This window comes from Polypterus senegalus, chromosome 1, assembly GCF_016835505.1.
Source record: "Polypterus senegalus isolate Bchr_013 chromosome 1, ASM1683550v1, whole genome shotgun sequence".
In the NCBI taxonomy this organism is placed as follows: domain Eukaryota; kingdom Metazoa; phylum Chordata; class Cladistia; order Polypteriformes; family Polypteridae; genus Polypterus; species Polypterus senegalus.
In genome coordinates, this window is record NC_053154.1 from 307,070,717 (window position 1) to 307,090,215 (window position 19,499).

Consider the following 19,499-nt stretch of genomic DNA (forward strand, 5'->3'; position numbering starts at 1 on the left):
ACTGTATTGTGCATCCGTAAAGGAAAATGCACATTTTATGAGAATACATTAAAATGAAATCTACATAGTAATTCCTTAATTCGCCAGATGTGTTCTACATTGGATTGACTGAGTTGGTTCCTGCCTTTCATCCTAGTCTGCACTGAGCTTCTCAGATGGAAGGATCGAAGAATGGATGGATTTTAATATCTGTAGGTCAATAAACATTATTATAGATGTCAACTGACACCCCAAGAATGTCTGTTATATGTATTGCAGGATGAATTTTATACACAGTTCATGTGACCTATACTAATAAAAGACAAAGCCCTCACTCATCACTAATACTCCAACTTCCCGTCTAGGTAGGAGGCTGAAATTTGGCAGGCTTATTCCTTACAACTTACTTACAAAAGTCAAGCAGGTTTCATTTCGAAATTCTACACATAACGGTCGACAATGTCCGCCATGTTGAACTTTCTTATTTATGGCCCCATCTTCACGAAATTTGGTAGGCGGCTTCCCTGTGCTAACCGAAACCGATGTACATACTTATTTCGATGGTATGACGCCACTGTCGGGTGCCATATTGAACTTTCCAACGTCACTAATTCTCCAACTTCCCATGTAGGTAGAAGGCTGAAATTTGGTACTTATTTCGGTGGTATGATGCCACTGTCGGCCGCTATATTGAACTTTGCAACGGTCTTTGTTACTTATCAGCCCATCTTCAAGAAATTTGGTATGCAGGTTCCCAACGCTAACTGAATCCTACTTACGTACATATATACATCCATAGCCTGCAGCTTGGTCGCCATGTTAGGCGGCGTTGGGTCCCCCATCCCAATGCCTCCCATTAAGTTGGCTGCCTGCCTATATTATGCTGTCCGTTGTTCCAGTCTCTTCATTCTCTTCGGGATTCATGTCTCCCTGCTGATAACTGCAGCCTTTTTATTTAATACACAGCTTCTCCGCTGTTTTATTGTTTATTTATGACGATTATAGTTATTGTGTAGGTATTTTAGACTTACTTTACATTGTGCAGGTACCCATTTCCTTTATCGTCCCAACCGTACCACCATTAACATGTCTATCGAGGTGATCACCATCCATCAAAGAACTGTCACTTACCGAGTGGTTTCCATGTCCGGAGATGGCACCTACCTTTTCCATTCTCTTTGTTACATATTGCACGGCCATATCAGGCTCACTCTTGATATCCGGAGGAACATTGTGTCTTATGTATTAAATGACTGGGACAGGTTCAAGGTATGGACTGATGACGGTACAGGAGATAATTATACTACACAGGAGCATTATAAGAGTGAAATGCTTAAGCCCTTCACCTATGCATCTGCATGTGAGTTGATGGCTGCCGCTGAATTGTTCGGTTGTTGCTTTCAAGTGTACCGAAATGGCCAAATATTTTACAACTTTCGACAACCACCAATGCCTCTTAAACATCTTAGATTGACAGGTGACGATTTCAATAGTGGACACTTTGATGTTTATGAATGTTTAAACTCTCAAAAGCTGGAAAGCTGGATGTGAAGTTATCGATGAAACCGGTTGTATACTTACAACGCTTGACAGGTGCCGAATGTCTCTTTAACACAAGTCCTACAAATACTAACGTAATTGAAAACAAACCATGAAACTCAAACCGACTATGACAGCAGCAATCCAAGCTGTGAGATTTGAAACAAGATTACTGTTCACATGGCCAACTGTACGTTGCATGCTCAAGAGTAAGCTCAGCGCACAACTTGGTCATATTACAACCGGAGGGCCGAACTCAAAATGTGGTATACAAAGAGATCCTTAACAAATAATTATTGGTATATTTCCCTCAGTTTAAAAAGGTTTAATTTTCTTCTTAATAAAAATTTTAAGGCAGTACTTCGCCACTGTGAAGCGTGGGTATTTTGCTATATTCTAGAAATGTTTGCAAGTTATTCATAAATATTTCTACATTAATCTATCTGTTTTTTCAACCTGTTTGTCAAATTTGCATTCCTCTCAGTGTACATGTCCACAAAGCCCCAAAAGTAACCCTTTCAGGTGTCAGAACTTGGCAATTCTGCACATAGAAAGAAGAGATCTTTGGTTATTATGGCATATTAAAGCCCCTCTCTCTCTTGCTTCTGTCTTCTCTGTCACACAAGGATATGAGTGTGAATCCTTCAACAACCCTGCAGATTTCTTTTTGGATGTTATCAATGGAGATTCCACAGCTGTGACTGCAAGCAAAGATTATGCAATAGAAAATCATGACCAGGTCAAACAAGGTATGATTCTCCAAATTTTGCCTTTGTTAATATGTTGCTTAGACGTCTGTGTGTGAACATGCTAGAACACTTTGTTTATTTTTGCAGTGAAGGCAGATGAAGACAATGATGCTGCAATCAACATAGAAGATGTTGAGCGCATTGATAAGACCATCGTGCAGAAGCTGCATGAAGAATACCTCAAGTCGGAGGTTCATGCCAAAACGATGGAAGCTCTAAAGGCCATTGAAGCCACTCGACCGCCATCTAAGAAGAGGAAGTTCATGCAGTCCATCACCTACTCCACTTCATTCACAACTCAGCTCTACTGGGTGATCAATCGTGCTTTTAAGAATCTGATCCGGAACCCTCAGGCTTCAGTTGCACAGGTAAGTCAACTAGTATGTTCAACTGATAGCCAGGCAACGGCATGCAGTCATTGTCTTTTTTAGAGCTGTAGATTATATGCTTTGCAAAGGTGACTAGGTTTTATGATCCAGAGTTGAAAATAGTAGTGGAAAGATGCATCAGTACGTTGGCAGCCAAACACCAAGTCTAAATGATAAAATCAATATTTGCAGCTGGAATCTTAGCCTAATTGTTTGTTCTATATCTTGCAGGATAAAAGTAAAGTATGTGTGTATAAAAGTCCTTTGTTTATCAGGCTTTTAGAGTTAAAACTGCATTTTGGGTGATTAGGGAGCCAAAGCACTTGGTGGTGTTCATTTATGTTCTGGCCCTGATATTCCAGTCCAGGATAGAAGACCTCTTGAGCCATCCTTGGTGCAAAACAGGAACCAGGTTTACAAGGGACACCAATCCACTACAGGGCACTTTCTGTCACACACTAAACCAGTTTAGACATTTGGGTTAGTTTGGCTGGTGTCTATAGACCAGTCCAGTGTTCTATGGAATGTGCTCTCTGCACTTGATACTGGTGGGATAGGCTTTCTTAGTTCCAAGCTTGAATTAAGCAGGTTCAATAAATTAATGAATCAATAGACTATTAATATAACCATTTTGAATTTGATACTCACAATTTAACATGAATCTAATTTGCAATTCAAGGCTCAGGTTTTGTAAGTGTTTTTGTTGTTACCTCAGAAGGGAATAAATACACCGAAAAAACAGGATTGTATTGGATGAACATAATGTTCTCCAACCTACTAAATCCAATTCAGAGTTGAAGGGGGCCAGATCCTATTCTGACAGTGTCATATACAAGATAGGAACCAGCTCTGGACAGGGCAGCAGTCCATTATTAAGGTCTACTAACACACAAATGCATACCCCTACTCTAAAACTAGGTTGGTTTGAAATTGCAAATTGGCATGCATGGTTTGGAAATGTGGAATAGAAGAATTGTGGTTTTAGTAGAGCTGTGGAGTCGATACACAAAACCATCGGCGACAAATCCGACTCAATCTCTGTATTTGTATTTGTAATTTGACTAATATATTTAATATGTTGATTGAAAGCATACAACAGACCATATACAAGTCTGTTCATCACTGTCAGCGTGAATCATCAGGCTACTTTGTAGCATTCTGATCTGTTAAAGTTCAGGTTTAAAGGCCATAGTAATGTTTGTGGTTTACAAACACTGAGTAACATTAAACGGACTAACTGTACAAAAGTAAAAAAGAAGCTATAGTTTTATCAAAAATCTAGAAGAAAAAAGTATTTCATTGAATTAGTACAGTATATGTGAAATTGGAAATTTTAACACATTATAATTGCATGTAGTCAGAGTCAGTACATTTTGTCCAACTCTGTTTCCACAGCTTTGGGTTTAGGAGTCAACTTTTATCAACTGTGAAAATGGTAACTACATAATCTACCACATTAAGCAATTAAAAGATTAAAATAGATGTTTTGTCAGCCCACTGGTTCCAAACCATACCTTCAGGTTTTCCCAGGGATTCCACATACTTCTGTCCTCCGCTATCCCTACATTAACCAAACTGGGCACTGTAAAGACACGAGAAAGAGACAAAAGAAGGGTGGGGCTCCAGAGTCAACCCTTGTTGTAGAAAGGGTAAGCTGATGAAATTTTCATCAACTACATCAAGTATAACATCTTGTTAGACTCTTGCAGCCAGATGATGACTTTCAGAGGGAGCAGACCCATCTTTGTCAGAAGTCAGTTCCGAAGTGAACAAGGACTACTTGTGTGAAGGCTGTTAAGTGTGGAATAGGTGAAACTCTTGATGTTAAGACCAGAAGTGATGTCACTAGTCTACTGGAAAGTCCTTCTGTATTCTAGAGTAAACAGAAATTGCATTATTGCTGGAGTCGCACCAAAAACCTTCCCCATAATTTTAAGTGAACCCACACCCGTGAGCCATGCCTGATGCTCGCATGCATGATAGCACAATAGTAGTAGGATAAGGCAAAAGTGAAAAATGGACTGGTTTAGACCAATTGACCTAGAACACACTTTTATTAAACTCATTATCATTGGCTTTAAAATTGTTTCTGCACATTTTGCATTATTTTAATACTACATAATGATTTTCATCTCCCAATTGGAATGAAAAAAGTTATAAAAGTTTGGGTTTAATTTTAAATCTGTACATTTCTTTTAACTGCTCTTTACTGCCTTTTTTGTACATTAACATTGATTTCATTAACATACTTTCTTCAAATCATTTAACTTGTAGACAATGACATTGGAGCTAAACATATTCTAATCTACAACTGTTGAAGTGCACTCTTGTATACGTCAAGTACATTGGGAGTAGACTTTTTTTTAAACAGCACTTTGTGCACCCCTGAAGTGGCAACAGTTTCAGTTGTAGACAGTTGTCCCAGTTCCCTTTTAGGGCTTAACAGGGGATTTTGACTATATAACTCAAGGTCCTGGAATTTATCCACTAATGAAGCCAAGTACAAAATATTTTTTCTATTGCCGTTCCAAGCTAAACTTTTACCGTTTGACTGGGTAGGGCTCTGCCAAACCTTATGTGGGCCATCGATAAGACGCATAATGCGTGGAGTAGGTGGCTACTAAGTAAAATGTGTGAATTGCAAATTTTTGTTTCCTAGCAAGATACAGGACTAACATTTAGGTAAAACAAATATAATTCATTGTTTTTTTTCTCAGCAGAAGATAGAATCTCTCTACAATATTGTGCTGACTTAACAGGATAATGACAGCGATATGATTTTTTTTCTATTAGAAATAGTTGAGGGGTTAAAGTCTGAAAACTAGGAAAGGTCAATGCCAGAAAGCCAATAAAGGAAAATTTAACAACACAAAGGACATGAAACGGGAATTGTAATCAAGAGCAAAACAGTGCCCAGAACAAATGGTAAAATTTTCTCCTATAATATTTGGAAATTTATACACACAGAAAGTGCACAATGCTTATCTTTATACTGTCGCGGCAAGTCATCCAGCTTAGTAATGACCAGGCAACCAGACCAAACAAAATGCTCAGAATGCTGATACACATATCATATAAGAAAATGGCACCCCAGCAGAGGGCACTTATTTCTTAGAGCCATTAACCCTACTGTGCCAAGGAGTAAGCAGATTTCAACTTTCTGTATAGAAAGTGATGCTGCTTTTTGATCAACCTGAATTATATCCAGATAAAAAATGGATGTTATTGCCAGGTGTAAAGCGGGCCTGAGAAAGTGTCTTTCCAGAAGATCACTTTTCATTTAATGATAATTTTCTGACAGTAACACAGTGGACTTTTCTTTTTTCAGATTGTCGTAACAATTGTTTTGGGACTTATTGTTGGTGCTATCTTCTTTGGCGTGAAGCTAGACCCAAGTGGAATCCAGAACAGGTACATGATTCATCTCTTAGTATCTTTTTATTTTGTCAGCTTCAGGGTGTTGGAGACGTTTAATGCATCTTTAAACTTATGAAGAGTAGGTGGGGACACATCTACAGGGTGGTCCACATCTAATTATGCAGATCCAGATCATCTGGGTGACTGATTTATGTGCGGACGATTCCAGTTCGGCGCAAAGACGATTCTTCATGTCGTCAGTTCACACACTTCCCGATGGTCCAGGATTTTTCGGGTGATTTTCTATGTAATAAACGTAATAAGTTATAACGTAATGAAAATTACATTGTTAGATTTGGACCACCCTATACTGGGCATAATTACTGGGAGCCTCTAACAGGCAGAGATTTAACTTTAAATGGATGAACTTAACTTTAAAGAGAATGGAGCCTAAATTTTATCCTCCTAGAAGTTTTGGTAACTGTGGCAGTTTCCACACAAACTAAAAGCTTATATTTTTTTTTTTTATTGGAATTCTGAAAAATAAAAAAAAAAATTTGGGGGATCGGTGTTCTGGTTGTGAACCAGTGGAGAAACATTTTGTCAAACAGTGTTCATTTTCATCTATAAGATTCCATCTCCAGTGTTATTAAATGCTGACTCAGATGTTGCTTTTCTTGGTATACCCAGGGTTTATTAAACTTCAGTTCATGCAGATCACCTTTGATTCCTCTCTCAGCATCAAAAGAAGTCAGTGGTTTAAGCTCCATTGCTGTCTAGCTTCTTTGTAATAAGGCTATGATAACCAGCAGCTGCCACAAAAAACTGTTGTGGGAAAACATCATGTTCATTTTCTTTTGTAGGGTGGGATCCATGTTCTTCTTGACCACCAATCAGTGCTTTTCCAGTGTTTCTGCCATTGAGCTGTTCATCAGGGACAAGAAGCTGTTCATGTAGGTTTGATATAAAATGGTAAAACATTCTATTGCTAGGCTTTTTTTTCCAGCCATATATTTAATTAGTGGCTGCCTCAGGGCAGTGAGTGCATTGAATTAACAATGGATCTAAAAAGGATGAAAACCAAGAATATTGACTCTTTAGGTCAGGGGTGTCAAACTCAGACCCTAGAGGCTTGCAATGGCTGCAGGTTTTCATTCTAGCCAGTAGTGTAATTTATAAACAATTTCTGCTCCTAATAGAAATGATTTCTTCCTTAATTTTAATCTTTTAAAGGTTCAAAGCCTTTATGTAATGGTTAAGGAGAAAAGGCTTTTTACTGCATTAATACAGCAAGATAAAATACAACTGATGGTTATGTCTTGAATTCTGTGGCATATTCTTGGCAATGCTTTACCTGCCAAGTGAGCAATAGAAACATGATCTGGGGTTAAGGAGGATGGCAATGGCCATTGGGTTTCAAAAAAGTAGAATATAAATAGAGTAAACCGCATGAAGTTCAAAATTAATGAAAAGTAAGTTCTTGACCAAGGATGTAAAAGGTAAATACAGACAGCTTCAAAGTTGGGGGATACTGGTGTACTTTCTTTTCATGCATTTTTTTTAATACACTGAATCAAATGTGAATTTCACCAGGTTTTTTTCGAAGAGTGGTGGGTGTTTGTGGTTTTAGGTCCATGTTGGCTGACTAGTGGTCTTCTCTTTTCACTTTCAGACACCAGTACATCAGTGGATACTACAGACTGTCTGCTTACTTCATTGCAATCCTTGTAGGGGATCTAATCCCAATGAGGACACTGCCAGGGATTATTTTCACAATCATCACATACTGGATGATAGGTGAGTAACTTTGGGGAGGGTGGTGAGAATAATATATACTAATAAAAGGCAAAGCCCTCACTGACTGACTGACTGACTGACTCACTCACTCACTCATCACTAATTCTCTAACTTCTAGTGTAGGTTGAAGGCTGAAATTTGGCAGGCTCATTCCTTACAGCTTACTTACAAATGTTAAGCAGGTTTCATTTCGAAGTTCTACATGTAACGGTCGACAATGTCCGCCATATTGAACTTTCTTATTTATGGCCCAATCTTCACGAAATTTGGTAGGTGGCTTCCCTGCGCTAACCGAAACCGATTTACATACTTATTTTGGTGGTATGATGCCACTGTCGGCCGCCATAATCAACTTTCCAACATCAGACTCACTGACTCACTCATCACTAATTCTCCAACTTCCCGTGTAGGTTGAAGGATGAAATTTGACAGGCTCATTCCTTACAGCTTACTTACAAAAGTTAAGCAGGTTTCATTTTGAAATTCTACGCATAATGGTTATAACGGTCGACAACGTCCGCCATGTTGAACTTTCTTATTTCTGGCCCCATCTTCACGAAATTTGGTAGGCGGCTTCCCTGCGCTAACCAAAACCGATGTACGTACTTATTTCGGTAGCATGACGCCACTGTCGGCCGCCATATTGAACTTTCCAACGTCACTAATTCTCCACTTCCCGTGTAGGTAGAAGGCTGAAATTTGGCAGGCTCATTCCTTATAGCTTACTTACAAAAATTTTTTGGTACTTATTTCGGTGGTATGACGCCACTGTCGGCTGCCATATTGAACTTTCCAACGGTCTTTGTTACTTATGGGCCCATCTTCAAGAAATTTGGTACTCGGGTTCCCAATGCTAACTGAATCCTACTTCCGTACATATATACGTCCATAGCCTGCAGCTTGGTCGCTGTGTGAGGCGGCGTTGGGTCCACCATCCCAACGCCTCCCATGTTGTTGGCTGGCTGCCTATATAAGGCCATCTGTCGCTCCGGTCTCTTCATTCCCTTCCTTGCTTCGCCCCGGGATTCACGTCTCCCTGCTGATAACTGCAACCTTTTTATTTAATCCACAGCTTCTCCCCTGTTTTATTGTTCGTTTATTACGATTATAGTTATTGTGTAGGTATTTTAGACTTACTTTACATTGTTTAGGTACCCATTTCCTTTATCGTTCCAACCGTACCCCCATTAACATGTCTATTGAGGTGATCACCATCGATCAAAGAACTGTCACTTACCTTTGGTTTCCATTCTCTGTGTTACATATTGCATGGCCATATCAGGCTCACTCTTGATATCTGAAGGAACATTGTGTCTTATGTATTAAATGACTAGGACAGGTTCAAGGTGTGGACTGATGACGGTACAGGAGATAATTATACTACACAGGAGCACTATAAGAGTGAAATGCTTAAGCCCTTCACCCATTGTTCTGCATGTGAGTTGATGGTTGCCACTGAATTGTTCAATTGTCGCTTTTAAGTTTACCGAAATGGCCAAATATTTTGCACCTTTGGACAACCGCCAATGCCTCTTAGATTGACAGGTGACGATTTCAGTAGTGGACACTTTGATGTTTATGAATGTTTAAACTCTCAAAAGCTGGATGCGAAGTTATTGATGAAACCGGTTGTATGCTTACAACGCTTGACAGATGCCGAATGTCACTTCAACACAAGTCCTGCAAATACTGTCATAATTGAAACAAACCATGAAATTCAAACCGGTTATGACAGCAGCTATCCAAACTGTGAGATGTGAGGCAAGATTGCTTTTCACATAGCTAACTGTACGTTGCAAGCTCAAGAGTAAGCTCAGCGCACAGCTTGGTCTTATTACAACCGGAGGGCTGAACTGACAACATGGTATGCAAAGAGATCCTTAACAAATAATTATTGGTATATTTTCCCTCAGTTTAAAAAGGTTTACTTTTCTTCTGAATAAAAATTTAAGGCAGTACTGTGCCGCTGCGAAGCGTGGGTATTTTGCTAGTACATTATAAGAGTACATTATTATTGAAGTTACACTCCACAACTTTGTAACCAACAACTAAGCTAAATTTTATTTTATACCTTTTATTCTCTATATCATGGCTGCTGTGCAACTTCAAGGATGTATATTAAATACTGCCCCCCAACCCCTTTACAGTCCATGTTGTGCACTCTTGTGTTCCATGGGTTTCATTCAAACCAGCTTTCATGTTAATCGATGACCCAACATTTATTCCGGCATGTGAGCATATGTGTTTGTAAATGTGACCCACTATGAACTGACAGTCTGCCCTAGAGATCTAGTAATGGAAAGATAATTCAAGAATTCAAAGGACAGATCTTCTGGTATGGTAATCCTCACTAGGCTGGAGTAAACTGCAGTCCCCCAATAACCATGCAACATAGAGAAAGAAAGGTAAAGAATTTGGAGGCTCAAAATGTTCTATAGCTTCGGTCATCAAAAAGGCTGGAAATTACCCAGTGTGCATCTAAAAGTGCAAATGCTGTTCTGTGTATCTGTTACTTTTGTCAGAGACTTGTGATGGTAGGTTGGAGAATATACCAATAATGTATCTTGGTGTCCCCACTGGGTGACTCTGTTATGGCTGAAATGCTCCCATAGTCCTGTTGACACATAAATAAACAGACACTCTGTAGGATTTTCCAAATCTTGGAATGACTAACTTAAAAAAATTCACTTCTGATTGGTTTCTCTTTTCATCTTTTTTTTTTTCTCTTTTGTAGGCTACCAAAAAATTGCTGGAAAATTTTTCTACTTCATGCTGACCCTAGTTATGGTGTCCTACACGGCCACATCTATGGCCCTCGCCATCAGTGCTGGTATGAATGTGGTGGCCATTGCAAACCTGCTTATCACAATTTGCTTTGTTTTCATGATTGTGAGTATGACTACAATTTCAGTGTTGTTAGAATAGTCTGCTTTTAATATTTCAAAGGTCATGCAAGAAAAATATTATATAGCATATGAGATACAAAAGCAAATATTTAAAAAAGTACTAAATGCAATAAATAGACTTACAAATAGTGATTTATGGAGGAATAAAAACCTCCTCAAAACCTGCTTTAATCTGCTTTACAGTTGGCCAAGGCAGGATGCCAGTACATCTCAGGACTCACAAACACTCTCTCATTGGTCAATTTAGAATATCCAGTTTATCTTACCTGGCCATCTTTGGGGATGGAGGAGGAAAACCTGTGCAGACGTTCTCCTACTTTTCAACATAATTTTTATTCCACTTTGAATGTACCTTATGTCACTTAATTATACACATCAAGTTTGCTCCTGCTTCAATCACAGGTATACAGTGCCTTCAGAAAGTATTCAGACCCCTTCACTGTTTTTTCCATATTTCGTTATGTTTCAGCCTTATGGTCAAATCATTTAATTTTTTTGCCTTCATCAAGCAACATTTAATATCCCAAAATGACAAAGCAAAAGCAGGATTTTAGAAATTTGTGAAATATCACATTGGCACAAGTATTCAGGCCCTTTACTCAGTAGTTCATTGAAGGACCTTTGGCACTGATTACAGCCCTCGAGTCTTCTTGGGTATAATGAGAGAAGCTTCACTCACCTGGATTAGAGGATTTTCTGCCATTCTTCTTTTTTGATCCTCTCATTGTCCGTCAGGTTGGATGGAGACTGTCAGTGGAGAGCTGTTTTCAAGCTTCTCTGGAGATGTTTGATTATGTTCACATCTGAGCTCTGACTAGGCAACTCGGGGACATTCACAGTTGTCTTTAAGCCACTCCTGTATTGTCTTTGGTTTATGCTTGCATTCTTTGTATTGTTGGAAGGTAATCCTAAGGTCCAGCCTGAGGTCTAGAGATATCTGAAATGTGCTTCTATTAAAGATATCTCGGTGCTTTGCTCTGTTCAGCTTTTTTTCAAAAACCTTGACTGGTTTTCCAGTCCCCAGCCCCACAGTGTGATGCTGCTGCCACCATGCTAAATACTTAGAATGATACTGCTCAGGTGATGAGTGGTGCATTGTTTCCTCTATACGCGACACTTGTTTTAGGCCAAACAGTTCAACCTTGGTCACATCAGACAAGAGAATCTTGTTTCTCAAGATGTGAGAATTCGTCAGGTGTATTTTTGCAAACTCCAAGCCGGACAGGCTTTTGTCACTTTGAAATAAAGCCCAGATCAGTAGAGTGTTGCAGTGATGGTTTCTCCCATCTCCACATAGGTTCTCTGGAGCTCAGCTAGATTGATTGTAGGGTTCTCTGTGGGGTCCAGAAGCTTTCAGAATTTCCTATCCATTTTCAACACAGTTCAACTGTAATGTGGCCAAACAGGACCCAGAGATAAGCCATGGTCCCAGGTTTGAGTGATCATGAAGGCTCCAACTATGGTATCCTATAGTGAGGTTGTCTTTAAGGACCTATAAACTATGAAATAATGGAGCATTTTGACTTTTGGAGTAACCGCAAATAATTTAAAATCCTCAAGGTAAAATGTTTGAGGTAATTGACAAGTGTCTGTAAAGATCGTGTCCAGTTAGGGGCAAAATCCGGCCATGCCCCTAAAATAGTCTGAAATACTATATGAAGTTCTACTTAATTTTTAATATATTAGAATGATTTTCAGATACATGAATAATCGATAACAGATTTTAAGATCTGAAAAATATTTGGTTATTTACTTTATCTTCTTCCATTATATGTATGTTGGGGTTCTGAGGCAAAGAATATCTTTTACACCATCTGTTTTTTGTGCTCATGTTACGTCTATAGATCATTCTTATCTTGTACAGGTGCTCAGCTCAATGACAAGCGTCCTGTTACCTTGGGGCAACCAGCCTTTCATCATGGATACTTACTATGAGTATTCGCAACAATCCAGATTCTAAGACCTCCTCCATCTGTAACTTGGAGGGGGCACTGTCTTTGAATGTGGTCTTCCGATGTTACTTTCTTTCTTTTTAAAGGTTGTAAATACAAGAAAGAGAAGTAGGAGCTACAGTGTGGACTTTCAGTATAGGAAGTAGAACTTGAAAAGGTCCTAGAAGATTTGTCAGCTACTAGTCCGCATTAGTAAATTATTTAACAGAATATAAAGGTGGGATGATTATATGGAGTGAACACAAATATTAACTGAGTAGATACAGTAACAGTGGTGGTGTTGTCTGTTGCATAACCTTATAGCAGGTCTCACCGACTTCAGACTTACCCACAGCAGAAATCTTTCTCTTTCTTTCATTCCCGCAGAAATCTTTCTCTTTCTTTTATTCTAACATTCTCCAGCTGACTCCAAGCCTCCAGAACACTATCAGGAAATGGCCATTTTTATAGCTCTTACAAATACCCCAAAAGCTCCTGGTGCTAACTCAATAGAGTATACCCCTGGTGGTCCCAGACTCCACTGTAACTAAGGCTTGGCAGTCATTGAAAGCACAGGATGTCCTGAAATTTAAGAAGCAATAAGCCATTTTAAGGTCACTTGCTGCCACCTAATGGTTTTGGAATATATCTGTCACATAACATTACCAGTCTCCAATAGTACTCTGTTTTAAGCTGGAGCAGAATTTTTGTTTTCTTTGTACATGTGTCCATTTTTGTAAATCTTATAATCCAATTTCAGACATTCAACAGCCAGAGTCTATCCTTGAAGACTCAAGTAGTGACAGTATATAGGGAGGAGTCACTGAATACCCTCAGTCATACCAGTTTAACACTCCCCAGTTACAATGGGCAATGAAGATTTTCTTCCTGGACGTTTTTCAGTGTATCTTACAGATTTGGTCTGCTGATCACAAAAATCACCTTGGAATTTTCCTATCATATACCGTGTTATTGCAATTACATATTTTTGTGATTTCCTTTTAAGTTGTAAACATACAGTAAAACAAAAAATCTGGACACCTGTGGTGACCTAAAAGTACTGGCACTGGTACCAGGAAAGTAGCTCCGATATACAAAGTACTGTGAATGGGATAGCCATGCTAAAGGGTCTCATCCCATTTAAAAGTAACTGGCCACTCTGTAAAGGCAGAAAAGTGAGGCACATAAATCGCTTGTTGACCCAACAAAGATATTTTTGCATCTTCCAATAAAACTTGGACTGATGAAAAATTTTGTGAAAGCAATGGACAGAGAAAGTGAAGGGTTTGTATATTTGAAACACATTTCCACAAATAATTGATGCCAAGATTTGTAGAAGGAATTTTTGTTGTTTCACAAATTGGACACTTCATCAATGACAGGCAGTTCAAAGATCTACTAGTGGGACCAGATGAAATCACATGGAAATCATTCAAGATTACTGAGGATTTTCCTGGAAACTAAAGGATATCAGATTACATCCAGCTGGTTGACAAGATGCTTCAAAAATACAACGCCATAAAATGCAGCATGTTGCTAGAGATTCATTTTCCACATTCACACTTGAATGTCTCCCCTGCTAATCTTCGGCGTGCAGTCAGTGACAAACATGAAGAGGTTTTTACCAGGACATTGTTTCCATGGAAAAGTGGTATGTGCAATCCCATCAGTGCTGGACAACTATTGTTGAGCACTGAAACGAGTAGTATCAGATGCTAAAGTACCAGTGGAAATCTGCAGCAAAACATTTTGAGCTCAGTTGACCTAAGACAACATGTCAGTATCATTAAACACACTAAATTCAATAAAAGCCTACTGGATGCAGTCAATCTAATATTAGATTTGTGTTCAGCTTGGAACTGTCTAACATAGTACCCAAACATTTTTCAGGAAGGAAATTTTAAAAAATGTATATCTCGAGAAAGGTTATAGGCGAAAAATAATTAAAAGGCGAGTGACCAGTTCAGTGTCTCCCTTTTGTGGGTAAAGCTCTGCAATTTGAAGTTTATTCTTGCCTTTCTTTGGCACAATGACTTCTTTATGGGCCATTCTCTATAAGTAAGTTTAAAAACCTCTTAAGGTCACTTTTTGTTTTCATTTATTTTTTTTTACTCCATTTGTAACCCTGAGGAGGCTAATTATTTTGCCAAGGTTTACTTGCCACTTTATTTTAACTTTTAAATTACTGTGTTATGCTGAGTGAATTTTTTTCCCCTGTGTGTCATTGTGAAGAAATATGAGTGCTCTTGCAGTATACCAGTAAAGTGCCTAGGGCTGGGTGGCACCTTTTTTTAGAAGGGTGCATTAAATGAGTAACAGGTTCACAATTCCAATACTTTCATGTCCCTAGGTAAGTTGTTTCATTGCTTTTGCACACACTTCAGAAAAATGTTGAATGCTGAAAAGTGCCTTAGGACAGAAACGTGCTACGTCAAATGCAAGAGTGATAAGATACAAAGGGGAGATGGCACAGGACCCCCATTTGCCTGTCTGCTTTACCTGCGACTTTCTGTGCACTCTGTCCATTATCTCAGGGTCATGTGACAGTTGTGCTCCTCCTCCTGTCTCTGCAGATATTTTCTGGGCTCCTGGTGAATCTCACCTCTGTCATGGATTGGCTCAACTGGCTCAAATATTTCAGCATTCCACGCTATGGATTAACAGTAAGTAGAAAGAAGTTTTAGAAGTGGTGGTGTGTTGTTTTAATAGCAGCTTTTTAATGAACTGATTTCATTTTTGAATTAATTTATTCATTTTTATGCTTCACAGGCCCTGCAAGTAAATGAGTTCAGAGGATTGGTCTTATGTCAAAACACTACCCAGTCATATGAACAAGCCATGGCTACCTGCTCCTCGAGCACTTCCCAATTTGGAGGAGTGTATGTGTTTATTTTATCCATCCACTTTTTGAACCTGACTCACCCATGTAAGGCAAGAATGGACCCGGGTTGTGATGCCAGTCTTTATATAGAACACACAGTCACCCTCATGCATACCAAGCTAATGTGGTACTTATCAATAGCACCTGATGAGTCGCCTGTAAACCTAACCTTTCCTCTGAGAGGAGGGAGAGCCCAAAGAGAACTGTTTATCATTTTAACTGAGACCACTAAGGGTCTGATTTATAATTTACACTCACTCCTACTGGGCTAATAAGCAATGGTGTGCCCATAGACCAGCAATTGCAGGGAGATGACCAGGCCATTAATGGAACCCAAGTCTCCATAGCAATGAGACGGCAGCACCACCCTGTGTGCCAATGTGCTACCCCAGGTGCCTATGTAGTCCAATTACTTGTTTTTATTTCACCTGTGAAGTTGTTCTACAGGGTGCCAGTCAGAATCCCAATATTTGATAACCTCAGTGAGCAGTGCTGCTTTATTGACACTTAAAAGGAGATATTTGTCAATCAGTTGTCTTTAATAATTAATTATTTGACTTTGGAGGTAAGTTAATGTAGAAGCCACAATGCCAAATTTAAAATTTCTGAGTTAGGCTATACTGTTTATCTTGTAATTACAATATAGTACTGTACTGCCTTTACAGTAAAGTGCTCTCCTGCACCCTTTTCCAATTTAGTGTCATTAATTGACAAGCTTATTTTTATACCAGACCAATTCAGATACTAAGGGATTGCAGTGAAAACAATACATTTCATTTATATAGCCCTTTTTTACCATTTCAGAGTGTTTGTTTTACAGAATCTCAAAACGAAGAACAAGGAAAAGGCAGAAAAAAGATCAAATACACACACCATATCGGATACATAACAATATCAGCATAAAGCACTAAATAAAGATTAATACAGGAAACACGAAGCTTTGAATTCAAATAAGAGACGTATAATGGACTGTCATTTCATTCAGATTTAGAATAAGAGGCTTTATGATGACTGCCATCCCATCTCGGGCTCGTTCCAGCTTTGTCACCAATGTGACTAAAGTAGACATTGGCTGCTGAAGCCTTGAACTGGAATAAGCAGATGTGAGAATGTGGGGTTATATTATTAATTACCTAGAATTATAATTTATTTTAAACATGTAGAGAGTGTACCGAGTTTCTCATGAAAGCAAATCAGGGTGGGTGGCATTAAACCCCTTCATTTTAGGACCATTTGAAGTTGAGCTGCAGTCTATTTACAGCTTGCTTCGGCTTTTAAGTGTGTCGGAGCAATGCAGTGTAGATAAGAAGCTGGACTGAAAACCAAACATTCAAGTATGTCATGCATCCACAGTACAATTTACTTGTTTGCATGCTTCCCACGAACTAGAGGTAGTAGCATTTAATGTGTGTTGCTTGTGTTGAACACCGTGTGATGATTGACAGAAGAAGCACACACTGAACCGGTAATGGTGTCCATCTAAAAAGCCACTGCACCACAGTAGCACTTACAGGGCTAATCAATGGCACACTCTGCCTCTGTTATGTGAAAAGTTTAATTGTAGGCAGTGCATCTCAAACAGAGAGGATCTAAAGTCAGTAAAGTGCAGTTAGAAAAGCCACCACTGGAGGCACTGTGTGCACATTTCAGTTGATTGTGGTTTATCCATCCATTCATTTTCCAACCCGTTGATTTCGAACACAGGGTCACGGGGGTCTGCTGGGCCAATCCCAGCCAACACAGGGCGCAAGACAGGGACCAATCCTGGGCAGTGTGGTTTCGCTGTTAATTAATCTACAGGGAAAATGATTTTCCAAAGGTGTTCACCGTGAATGGTGCTGTACAAGAGCTAAAGGGAGAGTGTGAGAGGGCATAGCTGGCATCACCAGGAAGCTCTCTGCTTGCAGCTCTTAGAAAGCAGACCCGATGCAAATGAGCATGGGAGTCCTTGTACTGGCTTACCCTGTAAGATCTTTGTTATCCAGACATCACAGATTTATGGCTGAACCCTGACGGCTTAAACCGATGCCAGGTTTTGGATGGATCGTGGTGTGATTCCATGATATAGCGCTTGGTGTTGTTGGCAGGATTTGCACTGCAAAGGGGTACTGTGAAGAATGAGACGGAGTGAGGTCAGCTGACTTCACCAGATAATGCAACACCTTTCAGTGCTTAGAAGCAATGTCTGTCTGCTTGCAAGTTCATTGCAGGTTTTGGCTGACCACCAACAGTTAGCACAGTGCAAATGTACAAACTGGATGGCTCGTGGTGAGTCCATGACAACACAATATATTTAGTCACTTAAGCTGATGAACTTGTCCTTTGGTTTGACTGGTTACAACTGTTGCTTTCCACACATCCAAGTAGTGATGGGCTCTGCCCAAATGAACAGACCTTTATACATATATACTGTTAAATTAACCAGAAGATTTAATGTTGGGGAAAAATTCCAAATATTTAGCAAAATCTACTCAACAAAAATATAAAGAATAAATAAATAAAACTGGCATGAAAACCAGCAGACATAGCGAATTCCCAGAGATTCAGCTACTGAACTGGCATTACCCCACTTCACTTTTTAATTTTAAAGAAAAGCAAAACTGAGGAAAAAGATCAGGCTGACCGTTAGAGAGTCTGAAGTGGCTGACGGATTTCTCTTTGTATTTTGCAGGTGCTATGGTGATGCTTACCTCTGTGGACAGGGCATTGGCTATGACGACTGGGCAATGTGGCAAAACAACTTGGCAATGGCCTGCATGATCATCATCTTTTTGGCCATTGCGTATTTCAAACTGCGTTTCATGAAGAAATTTACCTAAAGTGAACATAAAGACTTTGATGCTGACAAATATTTAAAATGCCCAGGCAGGGCCAAGTTGACTCAGGGGAGGCTGAAGTGGACTCAGAGGCCCTTTTTGAAACCTGTTGGAATATTTTAGGGGCCACACCTTCGGGATCTGACATAGTAGGACATGTAGCCGTTGGAATGAGAACAGAATTGCCAAAAATGAAGTGAAATTTAATATTTAAGTTTCTTTATATAACATTATAATATATGTTTAAGTTAAATTGCTACTTGATTGATGTTTTATTGGGGGGGTGTTAAAAAAACACTTAGCAGGCTAATTTTTGCAGCCACTCGCTTTCTGTAGCTGTTTATACAACATTCCTTAAAAAGTGTTTAAAAAGAAAAAAGTAGTGGTTTATTAGGGGTCACAACTTGTGGCACAAATGACAAATACACTACTGAGTCTCCAGCACACCTTAGTGAATTTGGTGAAAGTGGCCAAATGACAATAATCCAGACTGATTGGGTGAAGTGACGGCGCCCCCTGGTGGCTGCTTTAACTGAAGGTATGAGAGGAGCGAGTCGTGTTACCCATAGGGGTAACCAACTACTATACTGGAGAGCCAAACAGGCAACAGGTTTTCATTCTATTTTATTAATTAATGATAAGTTTTTGCTACTAATTAACGTCATTTAATTAATTTGCAATTTAAGTCTCAGACCCTTTACATTAGTGCTTAGCAATGACGGTCCGGGAGGGCCACAGTGGCTTCAGGTTTTTGTTCCACTTCAGTTGCTTCACGGGAGGTCAAGTAACTTCATTGCTCAGGTGAGATTTTTCTGCTTCATTGTAGTTAAGTCACATACTAAGATTTTGAACCCTTAATTTCTTATTTTAATCTTAAACAGCTGTATTCATTGTTTTAACTGCTCCTTATTAACATCTAGGGGGCTTCGCTTGCCTACCCCCAATTTAAAGAGTTTGTTATTTTCATTTCATTCATTTTTTTATTTCTTGATATTTGGCAGTAATAAAGCTGTTGTGAATGAGTTAAATGATTGAGGCACTAGTTTCATTGGGCTCGCTACATGACAGTACTGTTGATACGTGTGCCATTTGTCCGTCATAAAGGTCTTGAATGAAGAACGCGTTTAAGAATTAGATTAGTGTGCCCAGCTGGTATCTGCATGTGTGACCCACAGC

The 19,499-nt window shown here is 39.2% G+C and overlaps 1 protein-coding gene across 2 annotated transcripts in view; it reads left to right on the forward strand.

Moving 5' to 3' along the window:
• LOC120514693 (broad substrate specificity ATP-binding cassette transporter ABCG2-like) overlaps positions 1 to 18,576 on the forward strand; it is a 72,512-nt gene extending 53,936 nt beyond the window's left edge. For both annotated transcript variants that reach the window (XM_039735205.1, XM_039735201.1), the window contains exons 8-16: positions 2,145 to 2,267; positions 2,355 to 2,635; positions 5,964 to 6,046; positions 6,856 to 6,945; positions 7,665 to 7,789; positions 10,524 to 10,678; positions 15,200 to 15,289; positions 15,396 to 15,505; positions 18,179 to 18,576. In XM_039735205.1, the coding sequence (XP_039591139.1) occupies positions 2,145 to 2,267; positions 2,355 to 2,635; positions 5,964 to 6,046; positions 6,856 to 6,945; positions 7,665 to 7,789; positions 10,524 to 10,678; positions 15,200 to 15,289; positions 15,396 to 15,505; positions 18,179 to 18,326 (1,205 nt within the window). In that variant the 3' untranslated portion in view covers positions 18,327 to 18,576. The remainder of the gene's footprint in view (positions 1 to 2,144; positions 2,268 to 2,354; positions 2,636 to 5,963; positions 6,047 to 6,855; positions 6,946 to 7,664; positions 7,790 to 10,523; positions 10,679 to 15,199; positions 15,290 to 15,395; positions 15,506 to 18,178) is intronic.
• Positions 18,577 to 19,499: the final 923 nt, after the last annotated feature.